At 42.1% G+C, this 25,693-nt stretch overlaps 1 protein-coding gene across 1 annotated transcript; it reads left to right on the forward strand.

Moving 5' to 3' along the window:
- The first annotated feature begins 232 nt into the window (after nt 1-232).
- On the forward strand, nt 233-12,871 carry LOC130165518 (major facilitator superfamily domain-containing protein 6-A-like). Its single transcript, XM_056370857.1, has 7 exons — nt 233-482; nt 1,684-3,214; nt 6,046-6,143; nt 7,570-7,731; nt 7,847-7,945; nt 8,420-8,712; nt 10,766-12,871. Exons 2-7 carry the CDS (start codon nt 1,686-1,688, stop codon nt 10,973-10,975), a joined length of 2,391 nt encoding a protein of 796 aa, XP_056226832.1. The 5' UTR covers nt 233-482; nt 1,684-1,685; the 3' UTR covers nt 10,976-12,871.
- Nucleotides 12,872-25,693: the final 12,822 nt, after the last annotated feature.

The raw sequence follows: 25,693 nt of genomic DNA on the forward strand, positions 1-25,693 counted from the left end.
CTATAAAAATTACTATTTACTATATACACAGATTAAGTTTAAGTGTATGTATTCATAGAAATAATAATATAAAGCAGCCTGATATAGAAAATGAAAATGGAATGGATTGAATATTTACAAATAATTATTTAAACACATACCAGCAACAATAATATAATAAAATATAATATTATAAAACTGGCTTTTATTTTGAAAATGTAGACCGGATGCTGGCTTGTGGGTTGGTGTCACTTTCAGGACAGGTGGAAGCTCCGGTTTAACGAGCTGCTGTTGTTCTCAATACAAAGAGAGGGGAGCCGGGGAAACACTTTAAATTCACATTAATAGAAAAACGTGAACTCTTTCCCGTGAATTCAAACATTATCCGCGAAATAAAAGAAATAATTATCAGCCGTTTTTGTGTGAAAAATGTTCGACCGGAGAGAGAAAAATTCATCAGTAACTGCGCAGTCATAGTTTAATGGGAGCGGTGACCTGAGCAGGTGAGCTAATTAATGTGTCTTTAAATGTCGTGTTTTATTTCACGTTGAATGTTTTTCTGTTGAAAATGTTTATAATAATGTAACTGAGGCTGTAGGAGGGAGAATGAAAGTGTCACAATTTCCTGCTCGTTCAACCGGTTCAACCGACCTGCAACGTCGTTCTAGCAATTTCCTTAAATCCTCCTTTAAATGTGTTGAGTTTGGTTTGTTTTCCATTTAAAAATAAACTGTAGCTTTAGTGAAGATATCAAACACTTCCGCATAGGACCGTCAGTGCCGGACAGACGGTTTCCAAACTGGGGTCTGTGGACCTCCAGCGGTCCTTGTAGGATTACCAAGCGGCCCTGTTTTCATCACTGTTGTAATGATGAATACATTGACGCTGAGACCACAAAGGCTGTTTTAAAATCTCTCATATATGTGAAACCTTTATTCTGTTCATCATGAAAACTGGGGGGGAAAATATGATTTTACAACTTTTTTGTCAACCACATCAGACCAGGTCTAGATCCAAAACCACTTCACTTAGACGACTAGAATAACAAACAGACTCCAGAGACAGTTTAAAGACACTTATTTCTATTATTGGCAACAGGAAAAAAGGTCATTTCAAAGCTTTATTTTGCACTCAGACTCCAGAGCTGTGTGATGTTGTGTCTTTGTATTTCAAAGGGATAAAAATAACTTGTTTTCTAAGTGAAAAGAGGAGATAACAAAGAACATTAGAGCTTCTATTGATTGTTATATTGATTTTAATTCATGCATTTAAAAAAGAAGAAGAAGAAAAAATAACTTTTTTAAATTTGTTTCTCTGTAACTTAGTCACACCTCTATCTAAAGAAACCACTGAATGACTGTGTGCAGTGTTTAAAGCTCACTAATTGTTCCTCCAAAGACGGATCTATTTATACTAATATTGGGTGTTTGATTAATGCCAGACTGGGAGGTATTGAAGTTGGAAAGTCTCCAGAGTAAGAAATCTTTTTTTAGCAAGAGAAAGAAACGATTGGTGAATCATTGTAAGACGTTTTCTTTCACAACAGCTGTGTTTTCCTGCAGAGGATCATGAAATGATGTTTGATTTCCGGCCCGTGATTATGTTCCAGCAGAGCAGACAAACCTGCCAGCTGGAGGAGAAATTCAGTATCATTTGTTTAATGACCGTTGGTGCCGCTCTCACCCTCATTTCCTTATCTTCCAGATATGGCAGCTGACGACAAGGTTGCCATCCTGACGGACGACGAGGAGGAGCAGAAGAGGAAGTATGTATTGGCCGAGCCGTTCAACACCCTGTCGATGGAGCGGCAGGTGGGCGTCACCGCAACGCCTGCGCCCACCACCGACACGCCGCCCGAACAGGCCCCGTCCTCGCAGCCTGACTCCATCAACTGCTGCCAGAGGATGTGCCTCCGCATCAACAGCCACCTCCTCATCTCCAAAATCTTCTACTTCTTCTTCTACGCCGCTTACGGCTCGCTGCACCCTCTGCTGGCCGTGTACTACAAGCAGCTCGGCATGTCGGCCAGTCGCAGCGGGCTGCTCGTCGGCATCCGTTACTTCATTGAGTTCTGCAGCGCCCCCTTCTGGGGGGTGGTGGCTGACCGCTTCAAGAAAGGGAAGGCGGTCCTGCTGTTCTCTGTCTTCTGCTGGCTGGTGTTCAACAGCGGCATCGGCTTCGTCAAACCAGCTGAGATGAAATGCGAAGAGAAAGGTTCTTCTCCCGCAACTACGGTGACGCCGGTGATGACGACTCACCCTGACGGTAACGTCACAAATCTGAACAACTCCACCAACCACACCAGGAGACGCCGGAGCTTTCTAGACTTCCCTGGGCTTCCTGAACTCCCGCACGTCAGCTTGTTCCACAGGCGTGTACGGAGAGCTGACGCCAACACGACATCACCACCCCTCACGCCAGATAACACCACACAGCTCGCACCAAATACCTCCCAACCCACCACCACCTCCACCTCCACCACCACCACCTCTGCTGCTCCAACCAAAGCCAAGGAGTACCAGATCATCTACAACGAGGACCAGGTGGAGACCATCTTCCTGCTCATCCTGCTCGTCATCATCGTGGGCGAGTTCTTCAGCGCCCCGGCCGTCACCATCGTGGACACCGTCACCCTGCAGTACCTCGGTAAAGCCCGCGACCGCTACGGCCTGCAGAGGATGTGGGGCTCCCTGGGCTGGGGTCTGGCCATGCTGCTGGTGGGCATCTGGATCGACCACACGCACATCACCGTCGTGATCGATGGCGTTGGCTGCATCCTGCCCGACTTCCGCCTCCACAACTACCAGATCGCCTTCATCGTCTTTGGCGTGCTGATGGCCTTGGCGTTTGTTGTTGCCACTCAGTTCTACTTTGAGAAAGGCGGCGACTACCAGCAGGAGCTTCCAGAGGGCGTGGTGGAGCAGACCGACAGCCCGAGGTCGATAACGGACTCCAGCTCCTCGGACCAGACTCCCATCAGCCCCAGCGCCTCGCAGGAGTTCCACTACAGCGATCTCCTGAAGCTTCTCTGCAGCGTGCGCTACAGCTCCGTGCTTTTCGTCGCCTGGTTCATGGGATTCGGCTACGGCTTCGTCTTCAGCTTCCTCTACTGGCACCTGGAGGACCTGAAGGGGACGACCACGCTGTTCGGCGTCTGCTCCGTCCTGAGCCACGTCTCTGAGCTCGCCGCTTACTTCACCAGCCACAAGTTCATCGAGCTGGTCGGACACGTCAGGTGAGACACACGAAATACAGATAATATCTTCCTCTCAATACTGAACAGACAAATTAATAAACAAGGTTAAACATGGAATTAGACCTGCGATTACTATTATTGATTAATCTACCAAGTATTTTTTTCAATTAATTGCTTCCTCTGAAAGATCAAAAAATTGTTTTATTTGACCAAAAGTCCAAAGACTTTAAAATATTTAGTTTACAGAGATGTATGACGAAGAAAAGCAAGAAATCCTCTTGAAAAATGACTGAAAGGATTTTTAGATTAACATTATTTTTCTGCTGCTCAACTAATCGATTAATTGACGAATTGTTTCAACTCTAATTGAAATTGGAATCAGATTTTTTTATGTCCAGAGAAGCCTGAGCACTGTTTCCTCTTTCCTTGCATCTTTATTTGACTCCACTCCAACCTGACAATAAAATACCTAGTGTTCACTCATCACAGTAAATAAGGGCGTCTGTGGTGATGAGGTGCCCCAGTTGGACAGTTAGATCCGTCCTCCCCTCTGCAGGAGCGAGCTGCAGTGAGTTGTTGTATCCAGTGTCAGAGCAGGGGAGAGTGAACGTGCCTCTTTGAGACAATGCCGTCATTGATGCTCGGGGTTTCTGTCGGAGCGAATTGAGGGCCGGACCTCACGGGCAGCGGGGACATTCGAGAGCGTGGTGTTAGATGTCAGGCTGCAGCTCTGAACCTGCATCAGTCCTGCACATAAAACACACGACGTCGACACTGTTGACTGTGAAACAGCTCGACAGGAGGGGAAGTGAAAGGAGCTGCTGCATGGATTGAATATTAGTGGTTTCCTGAAATAACCCAAAAATTTACACATGCAGATGTTTAGTTAATGTTTAACATCCAACCAAATGCAACAACTAATTTTCCTCAGAAGGGTCAGAGCTATTTACTTGGATTGAACAGTGGGTAATAAGATGTTTATAATCCTCAGATTGGCATCAAATAATAATGGTTATGTGTACGGACCAGAATGGAAAATCTCATCAATAATCAGGCCTCATTATTAGTATTAGTACTGTAACATTATATTTTGATGCTGTTTGCAGTAAAACAGCAAAGTAGAACATAAATAAAAAGACAAGAGAAAGTAAAAACTGCAGTGAAACTATAACTGATGTCAAATGGTTGAAAAACACATGCAGTTAGACACTGAAACTGAAACTGACTGTACAGTATTCAGCAGGTTCATCTCACACTGTATTTCCTTCACGCTGTTGAGTCTTGAGCGTGTGAGGACGTGACGCTTCCTGCTTTAACTGGAACAAGAGCAGAAAACCACTCGAGAGCCCGGCAGGCGGCAGCTTCGGCATCACTCATGCTCACTTATCTTTTTATAGGTGGGAGGATGTTAATGGGTCACCTCAGGCTCATGCAGGTGTCCTGTGTTGACCCTGTCACGGTGTGTGTTTCCACTGTTAGCAGCCGAAAGATCATCTGCTGCTGCTTCACTGATGTGCTCAGTTTTAAAATGAAACAGCAACTCAGAAAACCCAGAGAGCATCTCGTGGTGAGTTGCTCTTTAAGTAGCCGGGTTACAGTCATATGATAACCAGCGTCCTTGTTTTTAACTACCATCTGTTTTATGCACAATTTAAATTTGTGCATGTAAAACTTACATTTTGGGGAAAAAAACTTCTCGATATGACATGAGTTTTTTTCATCTGCAGAGCCTTAAAAACTTATGTTTATGTTCATATCATGTCTTTAAAATTAAGGAGATATATTTAAATATAAAACCTGACTGACTGATTTAGTATTTGTAAAATTCAAACCAAAGAAAAGAACTGTCCTCTCAATACACTCAGTCCAAAGTCCTGCATCACTAAAATAAAGCTGAAATAAGCTGTGTGTGCAGGAGGATTTACAGTTACCAGTTTACTACACAACCATCTGCGACATTTCCTGTGTTCAAGGTCACTTTAATATTTCTTACTCACTTCAGCACTTCCACAGAAACTATGGTTATGACATGTCAGTTAATTTAAGGTATTAAAGTTGTATTTTCTGTCCCAATCAGCGCAGAATGATTGAAGCCAGAACCAGAAAATCAGCTGACACGTCAAGCTCAAACACAGCTCCCCTTCTGTGTGTGTGTGTGTGTGTGTGTGTGTGTGTGTGTGTGTGTGTGTGTGTGTGTGTGTGTGTGTGTGTGTGTGTGTGTGTGTGTGTGTGTGTGTGTGTGCTCAGCGAACCGTGTTAGGTTGAACAAACAGTGAAATAATCCTGTCTGGAGATGAACTGGCTGAAGGTGTGTCGTGCTCACATCAGTTTGTCTCTGCTGCTCTCGGCGTCGCTGCAGCCAGTAAAACAAAAAGCTCTTATTGAAACTGAGACGAAACAATGACTCGATTCATCGATTGAAGTTTTACTATCAAACTGAGTTTCTATTTGTTTTCTCCTCCCGTCCTTTGACAAAAAAACTTACAGCTTTAACCTTTAGTTAAACATCTGTTTCCCAGTTGAACCCTGAAGCTCAATGACTCAATGACAGTTTTAATAATTAATCATTTTTCTAAAGTTCACAGCCTCTCATGTGTAAGATCTGTGTGTTTTCCACCTTTTATCATCTCTGTCCATTTTGGATTTTTTTTGAAAGAATCAATTTTAACACAAAACTTCAGATTTCTTTCATTTTAATTTTATATTTTTCTGTATTAAAAAACAGCAAAGTAGAAAAAACTTGCACAAAAGGAAAAAGCTGAGCAGAAGGTCATGTTTTGAGAAAATTACTAGAGGTGTGGTCCTTGTTGTAAATGCATATTGATTAGCTGACTTTAACACCCTCCCCTCCTTCGTCCCCCCCCCCCCAGAGTGCTGTACATCGGCCTGGCCTGCAACACGGCTCGTTACCTGTACATCTCCTACCTGCAGAACGCCTGGACCGTCCTGCCCATGGAGGTCCTTCAAGGTAACATCCGTTCACTTCTCTGTCTGCAGGGGGGGGGGGGGGGGTTGGAAAGCTAGGACCCCCACGACGAGAACAGGCTGTGTTTGTCCTAACAGGACGTTTATCAGACGGCCTCCTTCCTCCTGCAGCCTGGATCACTAACAGCAGTGAAGCAGGACCTGCCGGAGCTGCTCTGCAGACGCTGACGAGTTTATACACAAACAGGAAGCCTAGAAAATACTAGTTTCAAGTTGTGCGTGAACCTGCTGAGAAATCAAAGAGACGCTCAGTGTAACGCATCAGCTCCTTCTTTAGGGAACTTATAGGAGACTGTTGGACCTGTAACACGTATAAATGACCTTAGTGTAAGTAGAATAAATCCAACAAAAGAACAAAGGAGATCATTTACAGCATTTAAAAGCGCATTATTCAAACTAAAGTAGATAAAAATGTAAAGCAAGTGAAAAACAAAAGAGGACTTGAGTGGATGGAGAAGTTTAGTAAACACACCACAGCTCCTGTGTGAGTCTGGGTGGTTTGTTTGAGACGTCCACCCTGAGAAAACACAGACACCTCACAGAATAAACAAGTGAAAACTCGTTCAGAGCTTCAGCTTCAAGTTCACTGTCTGTTTTCACTGTGAGGCCGACCACTTAAAACTGTTTAAAAACACAATATATCTTATTGTGTGTATTCAACATATCCAACACTTCGATAACGTCACCACGCAACAGAAGACATCAGAGAGAGCTCTCTTCAGAAACACAGCACATTTCTGCTGCTGTTTACCTCCAGTGTTTAATGTGTGATTAGCTGCGACCGGCTCGGAGAAGGCGCGGTGGTCATGTGACATGTTATGTCTAAGGCTGCAGACAGGAAGCTGGAACGCTGACAAAATAAAAGTGTTTAGTCTGTGCTCTGATTAAAAAGTAAATAAGACCCAAAGATATATTCAATATATTTTTCACTATAAATAAACAATATAGTCCAAGAAATACTGGATTTATTTAACAAATTAGTTTTTACATCATTCTATTTTATAGAAACATTTTAAATACTATGAAATAGAGACACTGACTCTAAATTATATTATCAGAGTGAAATAAAAAATAAAAAAAAGAAGTAAAATATTAATAAATGAAAGTAAGAACCACAGTTAAAACTAAAAACATGGCAGTGCATATAGGCAGCACAGCTCTGCTCTGCTGCCAGTGCCACTGTTGAATCATATTTTGTTTGTGGTATGTTGTGATCTCAGTTTCAGTGACCCTGATAATCAGTGTGTTTGTTTGTTTTCCTGATGAAACTTGAGCCAAAGACAGGAAACATATTCCTTCATTTCAAGTCCAGTTTATTCTAAAAACAACTTCCTGAGAATATCTCCAGGTGTCAAGCTCCTCCTCCTGCTCCACCTCTGACCCCCTGTCTGTCCCCGTGCGTCCTGCAGGTTTGACCCACGCCTCAGTTTGGGCAGCTTGCATCTCCTTCCTGAGCGCCGCCGTCCCCCCTGCGCTGAGGACGTCGGCGCAGGGGATCCTGCAGGGCCTTCACCTGGGTCTGGGCCGCGGCTGTGGAGCCATGGTGGGAGGAGTGTTCGTCAGTTATTTTGGTACGACACACACACACACACACACACACACACACACACAAAATCATTTTTAAAAAGTGATAATAATTTAATAAGCCCTAAAGATGAACCAATAGTTTCCCTGTTTGCTCTGCAGGTGCTGCAGCGACGTTCAGAGGAATCGGCATGGCCTCCCTCGTCATCCTCCTCATCTTCGCCTTCATCCAGTGTTTGTCTGGAGAGGCTGAAGAGAAAGGTGGGAAAACTCCCTCCACCCACACACACACATTTCATTTGATAAATAATCATTACACAGACAGACACGTTAATTTAAACACAAATATCTGCTTCAATTTGTGATTTAACCTCATCAGATTAAAGCTAATTATTCATGAAAGTTGTGTTTACAACTTTGCCATGATCCACGATGAGTTTACATTTTCAGCTACATGTTTGTTTGATCACGTGTTGATATGTTCCCACTGTCATGGTTCACATTGTGTTTCCGGTTCTTTATGTTTTTCCATGGGTTTAGTTTTTTACTGCTTTCATCATCTGTCTCGTAAAACGTTTAGATTTTCTCGTCTTTCACAGTTTACACGTTTCTGTCTGAGTCAATAAAATATGACCAGACTTTTGAAGCTTCCTGAATCGGGTCTAAATGTTTAAATTCAAGATGAATTTAAATCTAAAAACAGAATGTTTTAGTTGTATTAATTTTTTTTCTCAGAGGATAAAATTCTAGCTGAGAACATCCCGGTCCCCTCCAGCCCGGTTCCCATCGCCACCATCGATCTGGTGCAGAGTCAGAACGCCGTCGGCAGCCTTTCTCCGGACCGACAGGCCGCCGTCTTGCCCATGAAGAAGACCAAGCACCAGGAGGATCAGGAGGACGTGACCCGGCCGGCCTGGGTGCTCTCTGGAGCCCCGTGGGTCACCATCGCCTTCGCCATCGTCCAGATCAAAGAGATGATGAGCCTGGCGAAGAGCAGCGGACCGCCAGCAGAGAACCAACCACTGCAGGTGAACAAAGTCACGACTCAAAGCTTGTTCAGTACAGTCACTAACAGACTGAGAGGACCAGAGCAAAGGCTAACCTGTCACCATGACAACATTAGCAGAATATGATCATTTACAGTTATTACTTTTAGTTGTGTAGTTATTTCAATCTACACACAAAGTAAACAGTCAATTAGCTGATTAATAAGCATTAATTTGATAATTGATTAATTATTTTAATTTAGAATTTTATTTTTTTTAATCTTTTAGTCCGAATAATGAGAAACGTCCATCACAAGTTCTCAGAGTGTCCCTCTTGTGACTCCTGCGTCTGATTGTCTTTGTCAAGTTCACAGCATGAGTCAGTGTCGGAGGTTTTTATACAGTTGCTGCTCGGGTCCTTTTGTGACTTCCATCATTAATAAAAACCAACATTTATTTTTAATTCATGTTTTAAGGTGAAACTCACGCGTGTCGTCACTGCATGCTGATGTAGCTGCCGTAGCGATAGATGTCATGTGATAATAACAGACTGTTTCCATCTGTTGTGTCTGATGGTTTAATGACTGTGTGGGAAATGTCTCTTTAACTCTCTGTCCTCCTCTACTCGGCTGCCCACACACACGCCCAAGAAAGGTGAGACGTCTTTGCGTGCGAAGGTCGATGGAAAACTACTGTGTGTGTTGAGGGGGTGCCCTGGGTTTCGTGTGTGTGTGTGTGTGTGTGTGTGTGTGTGTGTGTGTGTGTGTTTTGCATGGGGTGATAACAGTGACTCATCTACACCTGTGTGTGTGTGTGTGTGTGTGTGTGTGTGTGTGTGTGTGTGTGTGTGTGTTTGTGGTATGTGGGCGTGTACATGCATGCATACGTCTATGTGTTTGTGAGAACTCCCACGCATGAATCAAGACGTCATGTGAGGTGCATGCATGCCTGAATTACTCCCTGGTGATGTCACACCCCACCCCACCCCACCCCAGCCCCCTGACCCCTGACCCTATCCTCTGGTGGTGATGTTGGAGCTGCTGGCGAGATACAATTATCACATTATCAGGACAAACAGTTCTTCAGTTCTTGATATTTTTTTGACCAGATCTCAAATGTGTTGTGGATTTACCTAAATCAAGCCTGTTTAAAAAATTTGCTCCCGTGTTTTTCGGAGAGGCGAGGACCCCGCTGTCTAGGTGAGACCGGCGGCCATCTTTGTAGCTCGATGACAGGCCGGTGAATGTCCATCTAAATCTGCCTCTAATCTTCAGACCAGTGGAGATTCTCTGACTGTTGCTCTGACTCTCTTCAGGAGAGACGAGTTAAAGTCACTAAAGTGCTTTTAAAAGTTGCTGAGTCAGGCGAGACCAAGATTTTAATATTAAAGGAGCATTACCCAGAAAACGGTCTTCATGATTCAGTCACATGGCGTTCCCGTTTGTGTGTGTCCTCCAGCAGCTGGTCGTTCAAAGGTATTTTTCTGAGCCCACAGATGTCTGCTGTCTCTCTGAATGATCAAACGTTCGCCTGCTGCAGGTCTGTGGAAATGTTTTACCACATTTAAATATTTTTATCATTTCGAGCAGACCGTAGACATCTGTGAGATCACGTACGTACCTTTTTAAAGATGCAACCTGCTGCTGAGGAACGGGTAAAAATACAACATTTAGTCTTGAGAACATTATGTGGCCGAGTCAGAAAGTAACGTACAGAGTGCAGAGGACACAAGTGAGGCGACAGGATTCATGCAGGTCAGTGCAGCTGATGAATTTAGACGTTCATGTGAAGTCTGACTGTTTTTAAGATTTGATTTATAGTCAGAATTTATCTTTGTGCATCCAGTTAGTGTCCTAGTGAACACAGCTAATAGAAGCTAGCAAGTTAGTGTTAAAATAATGTTTTCTCTCCTGGCTAGTTAGCTAGCCAGGCAGCAACAAGTTTTTCCAGCTAGACCTTTATTCAGACTGAATTGAATAAAAGGCCGTTCCGACCTGTCCCTCATGTTGGCGCCAGATGTGTGAGTCTGTGTGTGTGACCTGAAAAACTGGCTTCTAGTCCGACGTTATCACTGTTTGTTTCCTCTTGTTGCCAGGTACCTGATGAGCCGGCGTCTGCTGAGTATGTGGCGGTGGCGACGACGCACACAAGTTCAACTGATGATGGCACAGATTCACAGTCGGCCACCTCAGAATCAGACACACAACCAAACACCACCCGCCATAACAAAGACCAAACGCACCCACCCGCAGAGGGAGGAGGGTCTAAAGAAAACCCTGCCTTCACAGCAGAAAACACAGACTGACGTTCTGTTTAGAAACTATTTAATTTACTGCAAAAACATCCTTATTAACACGTCACTTACTCTCAAAGTCAGTCTGAGTAAAACTCTGCTTCCACTGCACTTCTGTCAGCTTCTTGACAAAACACTGTATTTGTATAGAGTTATTGTAAAAAATGTAAATGATCATAATGTCCAGAAACAAGTTGTAGATACTGTTGGAACGGGTTGTTTTTCCAGCAGGGACTCTGGTTTGAATGATTGGATGAGAAATGAGGTGCGTTAGGTCCGAGGTCTGTGCACTATGTTAACTGCCCTTTAACGGTGGAGCGTGAAGGAAAACCCTTCGAGTGTAAAGAATGTGCCTCTGAAGTCGTTTGTTGACTTCATTTACATAAAAAAGTGAGGAAATCTGACAAAAATTCAACAGTTCGATTCCACAGTAACGAGCAGCATTTAGAAGAAGTGACGACATTAACACGTCAGATCAAGTTTTAGGAACTGATCGGGTTTATCAGGTTATTTATCTTTCATGCATTTTAATACAGAGGTTCCCAATCTTTTGTGCACCACAGATGGTTTTTATATTGACTGAGTCACTGTGCACACGGCTTGTTTCACAATAAAAGCTGGTGTGTGTTTCACCAGTTGAAGCAGCAGCAGCAGGGAATTTGCATGAGCTTTAACTAAAAATAAAGTTAAAAATAAGATTAAAAACAAAGGAATTGTATCAAAACAGGGTTTGATTTAATTAAAATCTTAAGGATTAAAACACATTTTTTACATTTCAGGCGTGACTCTCTGTATTTATCCTCCCAACAGAAAACAAAATGTAACTTTATTCAGTTTGTAAATTAAAAGACAGACAGAATCAGTCTGAGTCAAGTTCAAGATGCAAACTTGCCTCCTGCAGGTTTTCTGCAGGATCCAGTTTCTTAAAAAAAAAGAAAAAAGGCTTAAATCTAATTTACAAAAGTCTTAAATATGTGTCTATTTCCTGCTTTATGCAGTAATGTTAATTATAAACAGTGTGTGACTGCAGGTGTCAGGAGACGTTACACACCTGCTGTGTAAACTGCAGCTGAGGAACCTGTTCACACTGTCGCTGCTGCTGCTGAACGACTTTGACAAAGACTTAAATTAATTAATCATTTTTTAATTTGATCTGGGTCCAGGTCACATGAATGTAATTAATGATATCAGGAGTTGTTATCCTGCTTCTAGACCCTCTGATATGAAACAGGTATTAAGTTAAATTCTTACATTGAACCTGGTGAACTTATAGTTTAATATAGATGTATTTCTTTTCCTGAATCATATTGTTTCCTCACAGCTCTGTAGTAATCTTTCTGTGGCACAGGGGTTGGGAACCTTTAAAATACTTCAATAAAACAGTGTTTTGCAAATTCTTTAAATTAAATGAATTGAATTTAGGTTTACATGACAGGGTATTAAGAAAAACAGGATTCCTGGAAAGACGTCACCTCCTTTGTTTCAGATTTCAGCTGCTGTCAGGTGGTCGTTTGATCGTTGTATATTTGTATAATTTGTTGAAGAGCACACTGAAGGAGCCGTGATGAAGAAGTGCCTCTTTTAAACCCACTGTAAGCCTCTTAATCATCATTGTCGTTGCAACTAATTATTAAAAAATGTCGAGCAAGGATCCCTTTACTGAAACACACTCCTACAGAAACACCTGTCGTCTTCAACACGGGATACTGGGGGATTTTTTAAAGGTTAATCCCACTGTTTTTGTATTGAAACTGCCAATAGCTGAAACACTGTATGTACCGTCTCTGTTTCTGATTTTCATGCCAAACAATTCCCAGTATTCAGTGTTTTTGTGTCGTCCGAGTAGAAAAGCCTGAGGATTGAAGACTTCCTGTTAACTGTAATATTAAAGGAGATTTTGGAAAAAGAGCTTCTGTGTGACGGATTATTAAAGGTATGTTGTGTTGATAAGTAAGTATTGTAACTGTGCAACTCCATCCCCTGAAAAAGATCATGGGATATGACTGAAAGCTCCAGAACAGCTACCACATGTGGTGAGAGTTCTACCTTACTACTTTTTACTCCGCTGCATGTATTTTATTTTAGTCTGAATCTGGAACGTAACTGTTAAACTCATCAAATAAATGTCGTTGAATAAAAAGCGAAAGTAAAAGTTGAAAGAAACATAAAATGGAAAAATTCAACAGATCGGTTGGTAGTAACAGTTCATGAGTAAATTCACATAGTTACTTTCCACCGCTGTACTTTCCGTAACGTTTCCAATGCATGAGTTGTAATGGAGTATTTTCACTCTCTGATATTGATGCATCGTGTTTTTAAAAATCTGACATTTACATTTAGATGTAAAACTTATTTTGAAAGTGATGACAGCAGTGACATGAATGTTACTGGAATAGAGGTTTTAAATCTGCCTGCATGTTCATGCTGCAGGACGCTGGCTGCTCCAGATGTGTTTCAAAGCAGCCACTTGATGGCAGTAGTGTCCTGAGAGTGGCGGCGGGTTTATGGACTAAGCCAGCCTCTGTGTATGTGTGAGTGTGAGTGTGTGGAGGGTTATTGAGGTTGTGGTGCGCCTGCTACTGATGGGTGTGTGTGGGAGGACAGTAATAGGCTTCCTCAAAAAGTAGACTATGTGCTGTTGTAAAAAAAAATATGTATATATATTTATATATATATAAATATAAATATATATATAAATTATAAAATCAAACCGTCTTGGCACACTCAGCCTGTCTGATATCCATGGAGAAATTTCAACAGCCCCTCTGCTGTTGATGCTGTTGTTGTTGAGTTGCGTGGTCCTTAATAATGAACATTATAATAGTGTTGTTTTTCTCTTCCAAGGTGTCATGACCATGAGCTGCACAACAATGCTACACGTTTCAATTTAAATGACGCCGAGGGTTGAGGCGAGACGGGCTTTTATTCTCTGACACGACTCAGAAAATTGCAGGGAATTACTGCAGCGCTGACCTACAGACGTTTCCAATTACTGCAACAAAGAGACTTGAACATGTTAATCACCACAGTGTTTTGCTTGTGGGCACTTTGGCAGGACATATGGACAGTTAGTTCATTATTTGAGTGACTTTTCTTGCACTAAACAGTCTGTTCCTGACTTAATCAGCTGTAAAAAATGCCAATAATACAGATAATTGTTCATATATTTCTGTTAAATAATATAAAAAAACGTGTTGTGCTTTAAAATCTGTTTGCATTTAATCCTGAGAAGCAAACTGAGGCACCTGAAAAGAAAGGACACTAAAGGACATTTTCCACCATCTCAGCTTCTTAACATCCTGTTTCTTTCTCTTAACGTTCTTGTGGTTTTGTTTCCTTTCAGCCACCCAAGCTAACCAGTCAACACACACACAGAGAAATGCTTTTATCCACAACCTCTGCACACACCTGAACATTAACAGTATTCAAATCTGATGTTAATATCCCACAAATGGCACAAACACGTTGTCAAAACACAATATAACCTCATCCAGAGCCCATTCTGTTAATTGCACCAAATTACTATCAATATTAAAAAGTATGAACGTTATGCTAATCGGTCGCTTCCAGCCAACCGCTGCCCAGATACAACCTGGAGCTATTTTTAGCCTCTTTCTCCTCCCTGTGCCGTGATGGAGAGGCGAGCCAGACGCCCTGAGGAGGCGACTTGGCAGGAACTGTTGAGTCAAGGTGATGACAGCTCCTCGTGTCCTCCCCGACTCTCCTGAGAGATCAGGGACCTTTCCGAGCCTAAACAAGGTGTTCGTATTTCTCAGAAGCACCTCGGGCATCACAGATCACCTGATGGACTCGTTGGTCCAACATGCGATTGTTTCATTTCCACTTTTCCATCAGAGGAGGTTTTCTGGAAACTTTTAATACGGTTTTGATTCTGTGATGGGAAACCAAAAACATTGTCCTTCCCCAATAAAAAAAAGTAGTAGAAAGGAGACAAGCTGGGTCATTACCAACTACTGACATCACTAATGAGTCAAATCAAAGTTGAAAAACTGCAATTCAAGGGAGAGAACAAACACATGAGTCAAACTTTGTCCTTTGTAATGTTTCAGTCCTCTGTTTGACTCGGTGTCGGTAAGGTTCGGTGAAAGAGTTTAGACGTTCAGAGCAATCCCACCGCTGACAACGCAGCCGTGAAGCAAAGCAGCAGGAAGAAAGACTGCAATGTCGATTTCAAGGATTAACTTTGGTTTAGAAAAACCACGCAGCCTCTGCACAGCATTAGGATGCTAGTCAAACACCAGCGATGCAAAGAGAAAAAAAAAATGTGAAGGGTTTCCCTGCAGGCTTTTCAGAAGATAGTGTGAGGTGTGTGTAGCCAGAATCATCAGAACCATTTCATGTGAAAACAGTAGAAGAGGCTCTTCAAATGCAAAAAAAATAGTTTATTTATTCAATATGCAAAAAGAGACAATGGCTTCTCTGACTGAAACCTCGACGTTTGTCACATTTTTTCATTGTGTCATCTTCTGCACATGGAATAAATTGATTCTTTTGTAAGATGAGAGTCTCATTTGGTCCGTGTGCAGGCAGTTTCTCTGAGAAATGGGAATTCAGAAACATCAGAAATGAAGGACTGGTTGCACACCACAAACCTCTGGACCAACTCTATCAGGCTTGTTTGTTAATTAGAAGAACAAACTTTAGTTTTCTTTGGTTCAGAGCCTCAGTTTGTTCTGATTAGACGTCTTAGGGCTGAAATGAGAATTCCCCCTACAGCTTGTAAATGTCGGAAATATGGTCCAATAGATCTTTTGCATTTATATTTTTAGTACATTTTACTGCCTCATGTCAGTGGTTCACAAACCTTCTGGCTTGGGAACTTTAAAATCAAGCTAGGTCAACTTGTGACCCTCTTCAAACTTTTTCAGTGTTAAATATCTCGTATTTAAAAAGAAAAAGTCAATAAATCTTTTGTATTTAATCATCTGTTAACCCTTGATTCGTCTGGAGTGATGGTCTAAATGCTGCGTCAAAGTCCTTTTACATTGCCAGTAGTATAATTCTGTCATAGAAATTCACTTATTTAAATATTTGTTTTGATTTCTGTTGAAAATATAAAGATATTGAGTCCAAAACATCGTAATCAGCCATAAAAAAACGATATCTGTGTAACTGTATATGTGGATAAGATGGATGGTAAATCTGCCTAAACGTGTAATAACTCATGCTTTGGTTTTCCCAGTCAAAGCAGACTTGCATCATGTTTTGGTTTGACTGTGGGACTGTGTGTGTTGAACGAGGTGGAGAACACGGCGTCAGTGTTTGCTTGTAAAAGAAACCTGCAGACTGCCGGCCCTGCGAGGCGGACTGCTGGAGACCACCGAGCTAAATGACTAAACTGTGAGGTGTAACTGAGCCGACACCAGAGCGGGTCACGGGTTAAAAGATGAGCCTGGCGTTCCAGAAAACCCCCCCCCCCCCAGACGACCCTGGTTAGACCTCCTGCAGCACTGCGATCAGGACCACCTGAGTCAAGTCTGAGTCAGAGCACAGACCACAGCGAGTCATGTTATTGGCAGGAAGCTGCAGACTAAATATCACATGGCTGCTTGCCTCTCATTCTCTTTTTAGATGGAGAAAATTTGTGCCTATTTTCAAACACATATGCTGATTTTAGTTATGACACTGAAAACAGCCTGGAAGACCGCCGCGTTACCACAACAAATTTCCCATTTGGTGTTTGCCTTATATTTCTGTGCAGTTCCTAACACTGTCACGAGTGCATTTCTAAACATGAAACTCCACAGGCTGGTTGTGTTTACGCAATTATCTACAGAAAACTGAAACCTAAACCCATCTAATACTTTCAGGGTTTCCCCAAAGTGCTTGTCAAAGCTGAGGAGGTAATGCCACCCATCTCAAACAATAACCATACTCATTAAATCAAAACTAGTTGCTGCTTTCGTCATTTCATAGTTAGCGTAGATGGTTTGCTTTAAGGCACGGTGGCCTCCCGTGGCTGCAACAGACTGTCATAAAATCCCTCTCTTTTTGCCTAATACAACAACATTGAGTATGAAACAACTAAAAGTGAATAAGTGTGTAATTTGTAGGAAATCTGGAGCAAAACAATTTGCTGTTGATAAATGTGTAAATGAATCATGCAGACCCACCTATCACTCACAAACTGATATTGATATTGAAATGCCAGAAATCTGAATTTACTTCTCACTAATTAGTCATTTATTTGCTTATTTATTTAGGGAATAGTGAATAAATGTTACGTATGTTTCTAATGTAAATACAAGCACAAGTGAAGCAGCGAACCAATAGGCTCATGTGAAAAGCACCGTGGTATTGCGTAACCTACGTTAGCTCATATAGCTAGCGTTAGTGGCAGAATTGAAGTCAAACAGCTTGTTTTTAAAGGCCTGTCTAATAAATATCACCAGATAAAGTTGTTTTAATATTTTTTTTTTTCATATTTCATTAATGATTAAATTATTTTTGCATTATTTGGTCTCATATTGTTGTAAATTAAATATCTTTGGGTATTGGACTCGAGCATTTAAAGACGTCAGTTTCGTTTCTGGGAATATGTTTCACATTTTATTTCATTTCATACATCAAATATTAATAGAAAAAAATGAACAATGGAAATTTATTTGCTGCATTTATTGCAGAGACGAAGGAGAAACTTTTAAAGCTTGTGTGCCGTCTTGGTCGGGACTTTTTTTCTCTAATAGATAATCTTTTGGTTTTTGTTCACATTAAATAAAACGGCCAAAATGAAACTGTAAACCCTCCACCGATCTGGGATTTACCCCTAAACTTAGCACCTCCTGTTTGCTGTTACAGTAATGTTAGCAGTATCTGTGTGCAGAGCAGCTGTAGTGTGAAGCGGGTGCAGCAGACTAAGACATATCAGAGCAGACAGCTGTCACAGTCGCTCTCGCATCACCCCACTGGCTCCGTTCATACAGCCTCTGTTTACACAGGAGAAGTGAGGATGCTGCACTGTTACCTGTCCACGTGCAGCACTCTCCACTCCGTGCTTTATCGGACGCTGACCTCACTGTGAATGCAGGATGTTTATTTGATTCACTGATGTTTATTGAGACTTGTTTTATTAATGCAGGGAGGGCCGTGCTTCACATTCAAGCAGCTCATCATGTTCGTGACCACGGATGTTTCCCTGGACCGAGTGAAGGGTGAGCGTTCAGATCAGCTGTTGAGTGACTCAAGGTGTTTATTAATCAGTTTCCCTCCCAGAATCTTCCAGGGATTCAGGTTCCTGATCAATTCTCTGACTTTATAGTTGCTCACAAACACAAAAAAATCTACATTTGTTATTGACAACAGGTTTGAAAATAAACCACTCATGACAGAATTTATTATTGCAAAACACAAGAGCCGTTAGTGGATTTACAGTAGATGAGCCCTCGTTTGTTTTTACATGTAATTCAGCATAATATGTAAAGACACTTTTATTTTATTATCAGTCAAAATATCTAAAGATTTGTTGTTACTGTGCGGATCAGTCAAATCAAATTATGTCACTCTGAAAACATGTTCCTGCGTTCAAATGTCGAGCTGTAAACGTAGAGAGTGGGGCTAAAATAATTGTTGTTTATTCCTTCATAATCACCAAACCAAGCTGATAATCTCCTTCTTTACCAGCAAACAAATCCCACAGGGGCTCTTACGTGTCACAATTTAGCTTTGTTTTAAAGACCTTTAATCCTGGGGCTCCTCAGGGAACCACCCGGGTCCCCCTGTGGTTTTAATCTGAAAACCCTTAAAGGTTTCCTTTAGGGCCTTTCATATTTCACAGTGTGCAGGCATGGTAATGTATTTTAAAACATCTTAAGCACATTACAAGCGTGTTGCACACCATTCTGTTTGTATAATCACATTTGGAAATGACATGCCTCATTATCAAGGGAGGAAATTAACATTTTCATCCACCGGCCGTAATGGCTGGTGCCTTCCAGATTTTGCCAGAGTCTTTCACTGTTTCACCAGCCAAACATGATCTTGGGAAAAGCAGAAGAGTCTCAGCAGGATGGGAGGATACCGACATGTAGCTGCAGGCTGTTGTTGTTTTTCTACCCTAAACAGATTAGTGTTTGCAGACGGTGTATTTTATATTATCAGGAAAAAACCTGAGAAAAGAAAAGAGACGATAAACGAAATAGAAAAGACAAAATTGAAGAGCACCATCCATTTTCTTGGCGTCGATAATCTATTTGCTTGTTCTGTGTGTTGCGCTTGAATCATGCACTGTCTACTGTAGACATCAGACTGTATTTGTAATGGATACGCATGGTTAATCATTAAAGATCGATGAGAGCAGGCTGGCTGAAGGCAGCATCACGAGTCTATGATGCAGTTAATGATGGATTATGACGATAATTAGCATGAGATGCGAGAGCAGCGCAGAGAAGTGATGTGTCACCAACTAATTACAACTAAATCTCTTTCTCCCAGATGCATCGACATCTGCGGCCTCCGACAGACGCTGCTGTCAGACGGCGAGGACCGACTCCACCTGTGAGGAAGTCGGGTCAGCGAGGAGGAGCGGAGGTACAGGTACATCACACTGGTGCTTCACATGTCTGTTATGTCACATGAACCACGTGTTGAAGCCTTTTAACCTGCTGTAGTTTAAATACGACAACAAAACTTCTCACCTTGAACTTTAAATCTCACGTCGAGTCTCTTATTATGCAAATATTTAAAAGATAATTCCAGTTTATTACAACATGGGCCTTGTTTTTGTACTTGTGGGTATAGTTTCAGTCTGAAATAATAACATCGGTTTAATTTATATGTGACACTGAAGGTATAAAAACTTTTTTCCCGGCCCAAACTTTATTCTAAACTTCTCCCATTCTGTTGCGATTGAGGAGAGATTCGACAACTTTCCATCACGTCGAACGCAGCTTGAAGCAAAGACTCAATGCAACTGCACAAAAATGGTGCGTTCGCTGCCACATGAAAAGATGTTTGTCCCACACAAATCAAGCAGAAATGAGTCATCATCATTTTGTACATTTAGCATTTAACAAGAAGTCAAACTTTTAGTAAATCATTGCAGCATTTTGGTAAATTACTCAGTTGATTCAGGCGTTTCGGCACAAATTCATCCTCCTCAGACTTTCCTCTGTTTCGTGGAGAAAATCTTTTATTTTGTAGCAGCTGGATTCATGAAGCGGCCGGACAGTGAAGCTGCAGCTCGAACACAGGTAACACAAAACTCTGTCTGTTTTCTCACGATAGATAGATAGATAGATAGATATATAGATAGATAGATAGATAGATAGATAGATAGATAGATAGATAGATAGATAGATAGATAGATAGATATGCACATAATATTGTTCAGGTTAGACTGCTACCTGTATGTGTTTGAGATGCAAATCATTGATTATTGGAAGTTGTGATTATTACTTTCATTTACATTGTTATCTAGTAGATTTGTGCAATATGCAAAAGTTTTAATGCAAATTGTTGCACCACCTAGTCGGTGTTAACATAAAGCAACATATCGTATCTCTAAACAACCACGCATCTTTGCAATAACTTTTGTTTCAAGCTCAAAAGTTTCCAAAACTCCCTCAATGACATAAAAGTCAGCGTCAAAACCCACACCAGCAAAAACTGAAGGTACTTTTTTTCTTCTTTTTCTCCTCAGCAGCTGATAAACAGCTCAGCCAGATGCAGCTCAGCTGTGATACGTATTATAAAGTATAAAAGATGAGCGCTCTGACGCTGTGACCTTTCCCCCTCTCCAGGCAAACACCTCCACAACGAACCCACAGCAGCCGCCGCCGCCACCAGCACGGCTCCCTGGACTTCAAAGGAGAAAGACTGGCGAGGAACCAAAGTCAGACTTCAGCGCTCGACACATGATTTACCTTCTCTGCCGCTGTATTTCAGTTTCCACCCTTCTTTCACACCCTTGCATCAATTAACGGAAACTTCTTGGAAACTGATAATGAATTAATCTACATATCACTCCACCATCTTTCCATGGTCACAGGAAGACTCCGCTTGTGACCTCTGACCTTTGACCTCCTTGGTTACTGATGTTTTTAAGGTTTTACACTCGGTAGGGAAATGTCTTTTCGTACCATAGAGCGTGTACAAAAAGCTTCATGCAAAATACAAAACGGCTTCACACTTTTAAACGACAGCTGAAAACCTTTTTATTTATCTTGGCTTCAAATGAATTTTACTTTTCTTCTGTTTTCTGTTTTATTTTCATTTAAATATTTCATCATCTACTGTTTCAGTTTGTATTTTCATTGTCCTTTAATTCACCCTTATTTCATTTTTATTTGATTTTATTGTAAAGCACTTTGAGTGACATCTCTTGTATGAAAAGTTCCCTATAAATAAAGTTTAAAATAAAGCAGCCGAATACGTTTGTAATGTGTCCGAGAGTCGAAGTAGCAGTAAAGTAAAAACAACCCAGTCCTAAAAATTGTATTTAACATAAAAGCACAATAGCAAAATGTATTTAAAGTAAAAGTACACAGACACCAGCTGTGTTATTTTCTAATGGATCATTATTACTGATGCGTTGGCGTTTTACTGTTGGAGTTAAACTGTTTTATTTACTGCATTTATCACCGTATTAGTGTTGTTAATTATAAAAGAAGCAGTTATTTTATCATTAATACACTCAGTAGAACTAGATTTTATTATAGTAGTAGTAGTAGTACTGTTAGTCATAGTGTGAAGTGAGAGCAGTAACTCTGAGCTGCGGCTTGTCCTGCGCTCACTGGTGAAGAAGCAGCAGTAGTACTGTTGTAGTATTAGTGTAGTAGTAGTGTAGTATTAGTGTAGTAGTAGTGCAGTAGTAGTGCAGTAGTAGTGTAGTAGTAGTGCAGTAGTAGTGCAGTAGTAGTGCAGTAGTAGTGTAGTATTAGTGCAGTAGTAGTGCAGTATTAGTGCAGTAGTAGTGCAGTAGTAGTGCAGTATTAGTGCAGTAGTAGTGCAGTAGTAGTGCAGTAGTAGTGTAGTATTAGTGCAGTAGTAGTGTAGTAGTAGTGCAGTAGTAGTGTAGTAGTAGTGCAGTAGTAGTGCAGTAGTAGTGCAGTAGTAGTGTAGTAGTAGTGCAGTAGTAGTGTAGTAGTAGTGCAGTAGTAGTGCAGTGTAGTGTAGTATTAGTGCAGTAGTAGTGCAGTAGTAGTGCAGTGTAGTACACGGTGCTCAGCTGCAGTCCCTCAGCTCTTTCCTCCTGCTGCTGCTGGAGCAGAACAACAGGGAGACTTTTTGTCCTGGCTGGGATCAATCGGTCCATAGATGACGCCCACCCAGCCAGGCCTCTCCGTGGGCGGCCGGCAGCCCAGCAGACCGGCCCGGTCCGGCCCCGCCTGGGCCCTCCTCCGGCCCCCGCAGCCTGCAGGGTCAGCACGGCAGGGGAGCAGGAGAGCTGCACTTCACATCTGAAAGCTTTTCGCTGACACTCCGGTGAACTTTAAAGTCACTGAGGGAGAGAGCAGAGCTTTCTTATGGTGATCTACTTCCTGCTGACGGAGGGATCTCTCACCACCACTGTCGGTTTAGAGAAAGAGGGCGGGAAGGATCCAAAATCTACTACAAAAAAAAATATTGAAGCTACAATCAGAAAAATGATTCGTGGTTTCTATCCTCACCCGTTCTACAGATATTAGGAGTTGGTTCATTGAGACAAACAGTCGGAGGCGTCACTCGTCCTTTCAAGTGCCATTCAACCACAGCAGGAGTCGACGGCGAGGTGAGGTGAGGTGATGTCATTAAGAGAGCTGCGGCCAAACCACGTTGTTTAGTGTGTGAACACTAAACCTGATCTCAGACATCAGGTTTCCATCCAGACGCATCTTCCAGAAAATCAGCAAAAGAAAATGCAGATTAAAACTCGTTTCCATCCACCACTGTTGTAATGACATGTAGATTCATCATGAGCACCTTTAAGACTTCTCATCCATGTTGGCTTAAAAGTTCAAAGTTCAAGACAGTTATTAATGTGATGCAGGTTTGTTTACATCTTGAATAGTTGTAAACGTTGTTGTCACAGTTTCTTCACAGTAACAAAGAGACGACGGCTTCGTTTCTTCAGCTTCTTTAACACAAAACAGTTTTCACAACGCGCCGCACAAGGTTAAATAACAAAAGAAATCTGCACGACACACAAAGAGCAGGTGGAAATAAAACGCTGCTCGGCATGAGGCTGTGCAGAGACGAGCCGCCTCGTTAAAGATTCTTTCATCCTGAGCGGCTGCTAATGAACACTCAGGTAACAGGTGATCACCAGAGAAGACAGGTAGACGTTTACACTGAAAATGTGATTTCTGATCAGTACATTTTTGCCCGTCTGCGCTGTCACAGCATGGATTATGTTAACCTGTCTGCATCTGTTGCTGTGGTAACGATTTAGGTGAGAGAAAGTGTGCTATAAGGTCAAAGACAGTAAATCACAACCGGTTACACCTGGTTTCACTCAGCTCTGAATTCAACATCAGTATTAAACCATATTCATTCACGGTGACACGACCAGGGAGCATTTACCGACAAGCAGCCGAGTTCAAAGTTCAAACCACAGAACTGAGAGGTGTTACCAGGAAGGGATTGGTTAACACCTACAAGGGTGACGGTTAATACAGAGACAAAACTAAAGAGCCAGGGTTCGATCCCCATTAGGATTCAAATGTAAGCATTTCAATTTCTAGAAAGCACGTTAATGACGCACAAGTTGCCAAAAATGAGCTCATGCTCAATCCAGATTATGTTTATGTTTATTAACAGTATAAAAAGGATGTTCTTTTATCTGCAAGATGTTTTGATCAGACAGATGTTTCCTACAGTCGACGCAGTGCGAGCGATGTTCAGGAGACGCTTCATCAGGTTGATTTAAAGCACGCTCTTTATACCGAACCAAGCGAAGGGCGTAAAGTCTCCAGAGTCTGTGTTTCTGTGCAGAACAAGCTCGTAGCAACAACGTTAGCAGTTAGCAACATAATCCAGACAGCTGTTACGTTCCCGCCAAAACGTGTTCGGCAAAACCCGGGAATTAAGTTCATATTAAAACAATCCTCCGGTGCCAACGCAGGTTATATCGTGTCCTGGAGTGTAGAGGTTTGGCTGGTGGATGCACAGATATCTAAGGTTGTAATTTGGAAATATTGATATTGGATGTACAAGATAAAGAATCAGAGTCATCCAGCACTGGCTCGTGTTGACCATGTACGGCTACGTGAACGCAGCTGCTTTATACGGAGCATCGGTTGTAACAGCACTGACCACTTAAGTGAACAAAGACGATCAGTCGTCACTTTCCTGCAGTTTCTCTACACAGGCAGTAACGAGATGATATCTGATGTTTAATTAAAGGCAGATGAATCTCCGTGTGCTCTGCGTGTTCGGCCCTGTTGTCTCCGCGCCGTCTTATCAGTGTGTACATTAGTCGTCAGCACGTCTCTGCATTAATGTCACCACCACAAATCCCTGTGCATTCATTGTGCGCGGCGATTAAAGTGATGCTGGTTGTGATGTGCTGCAGGGACGTGGGCAGGGCGATGTGGGTACTTGTGTGTGAGGAGCCCTAAGTTGCAGAGGTTTTTTTCTAATTGAGTCAGGGACTTATGCTGGCAAGGTAGGCGTGTGAGTGGGGGGGAGACTAATCCCAAGCTGCTGTTGTTTTTCGTGCCTGCTGGCTTGAGATCAAAAACTTAACAGCAATAATCATGCAAAATGTGTGGCTTCACTTCAAAGCCTGCCTCAACTTTGCTCACACCCTTGTAGCTCGCATTGTTTCATCATTTCTACCAGTTTTTCTTCTTCTTCCTCTCCTGCAAGGGATTTTTTTTCCCCCTTCAGTGTTTATCTTTTGTCACACATCAACATGTCAGCCCGCGAGGTTTGAACGCGATCTGATAGATAGTCATGACCTTTCAGCAGCAGCTTCAAATTAATACATTTAACAGATTAATCACACCTTCAGACGCGCTCAAAGTTGAGGTGTTTTTGCCACGTGCACGCGCACACATACACACGCACGCGCGCGCACACACACACACCACATTTAAGGCCGGATGGTTTCTCTCTGACTGCAGTGTGTGGTCGTGGCAGAGGGAGCATCAGCCTCCGCCTGGTGATAGCAGACATGTCAGACGTCAGCAGCGCTCTCAGGGTGAGGAGGCCGTGGGCGGCGAGGGTCGCTGAGGCCCATACGTGGCCAAAATGGGCAAATCCCCTCCACATCAGCCCACGGTCTGTCAGCAGGGAGATACAGGGCTTCCCACTGAAGCTTTAAAGGTGCAACACATAACATCATAAGACAGTAAAAACTCCACCACATTAATGACGTTTGGCCCACTTTTCTCTGAACCCACAGCTTTCACACCACAGAGAATGATGCAAATTTCTATTTGACCTTTTTTTCTAATTTGTAAAGCACAGCAAATGTTTCTTTTACTTTTTACCAGATTGAGTTTCCTCAGCTCCATTTGGCAGCTTTTTTGCACCAAATAAAATTCAGCGTTTTGAGGCTTTTGGATTTTGCACAATAGTTTAAGTTGCTCATCTCTGCAGATGTGCTGGTTTACCATCAGATAAAGCTCAACAACTGACACTTATTTTTCGCTTTAAAGCTTCTCACAGCAAATACCTCCATGTGTAAAGTTGATGTGATGCACATTTTGTTCATTTTTAAAGGTTTTCTAAAGGTACACAGTGTAATCTATTGTGCTCACAGTACCACAGTCAGAGGCTTAGACAGGA

The sequence above is a fragment of the Seriola aureovittata genome, chromosome 24, assembly GCF_021018895.1.
Source record: "Seriola aureovittata isolate HTS-2021-v1 ecotype China chromosome 24, ASM2101889v1, whole genome shotgun sequence".
Lineage (NCBI taxonomy): Eukaryota > Metazoa > Chordata > Actinopteri > Carangiformes > Carangidae > Seriola > Seriola aureovittata.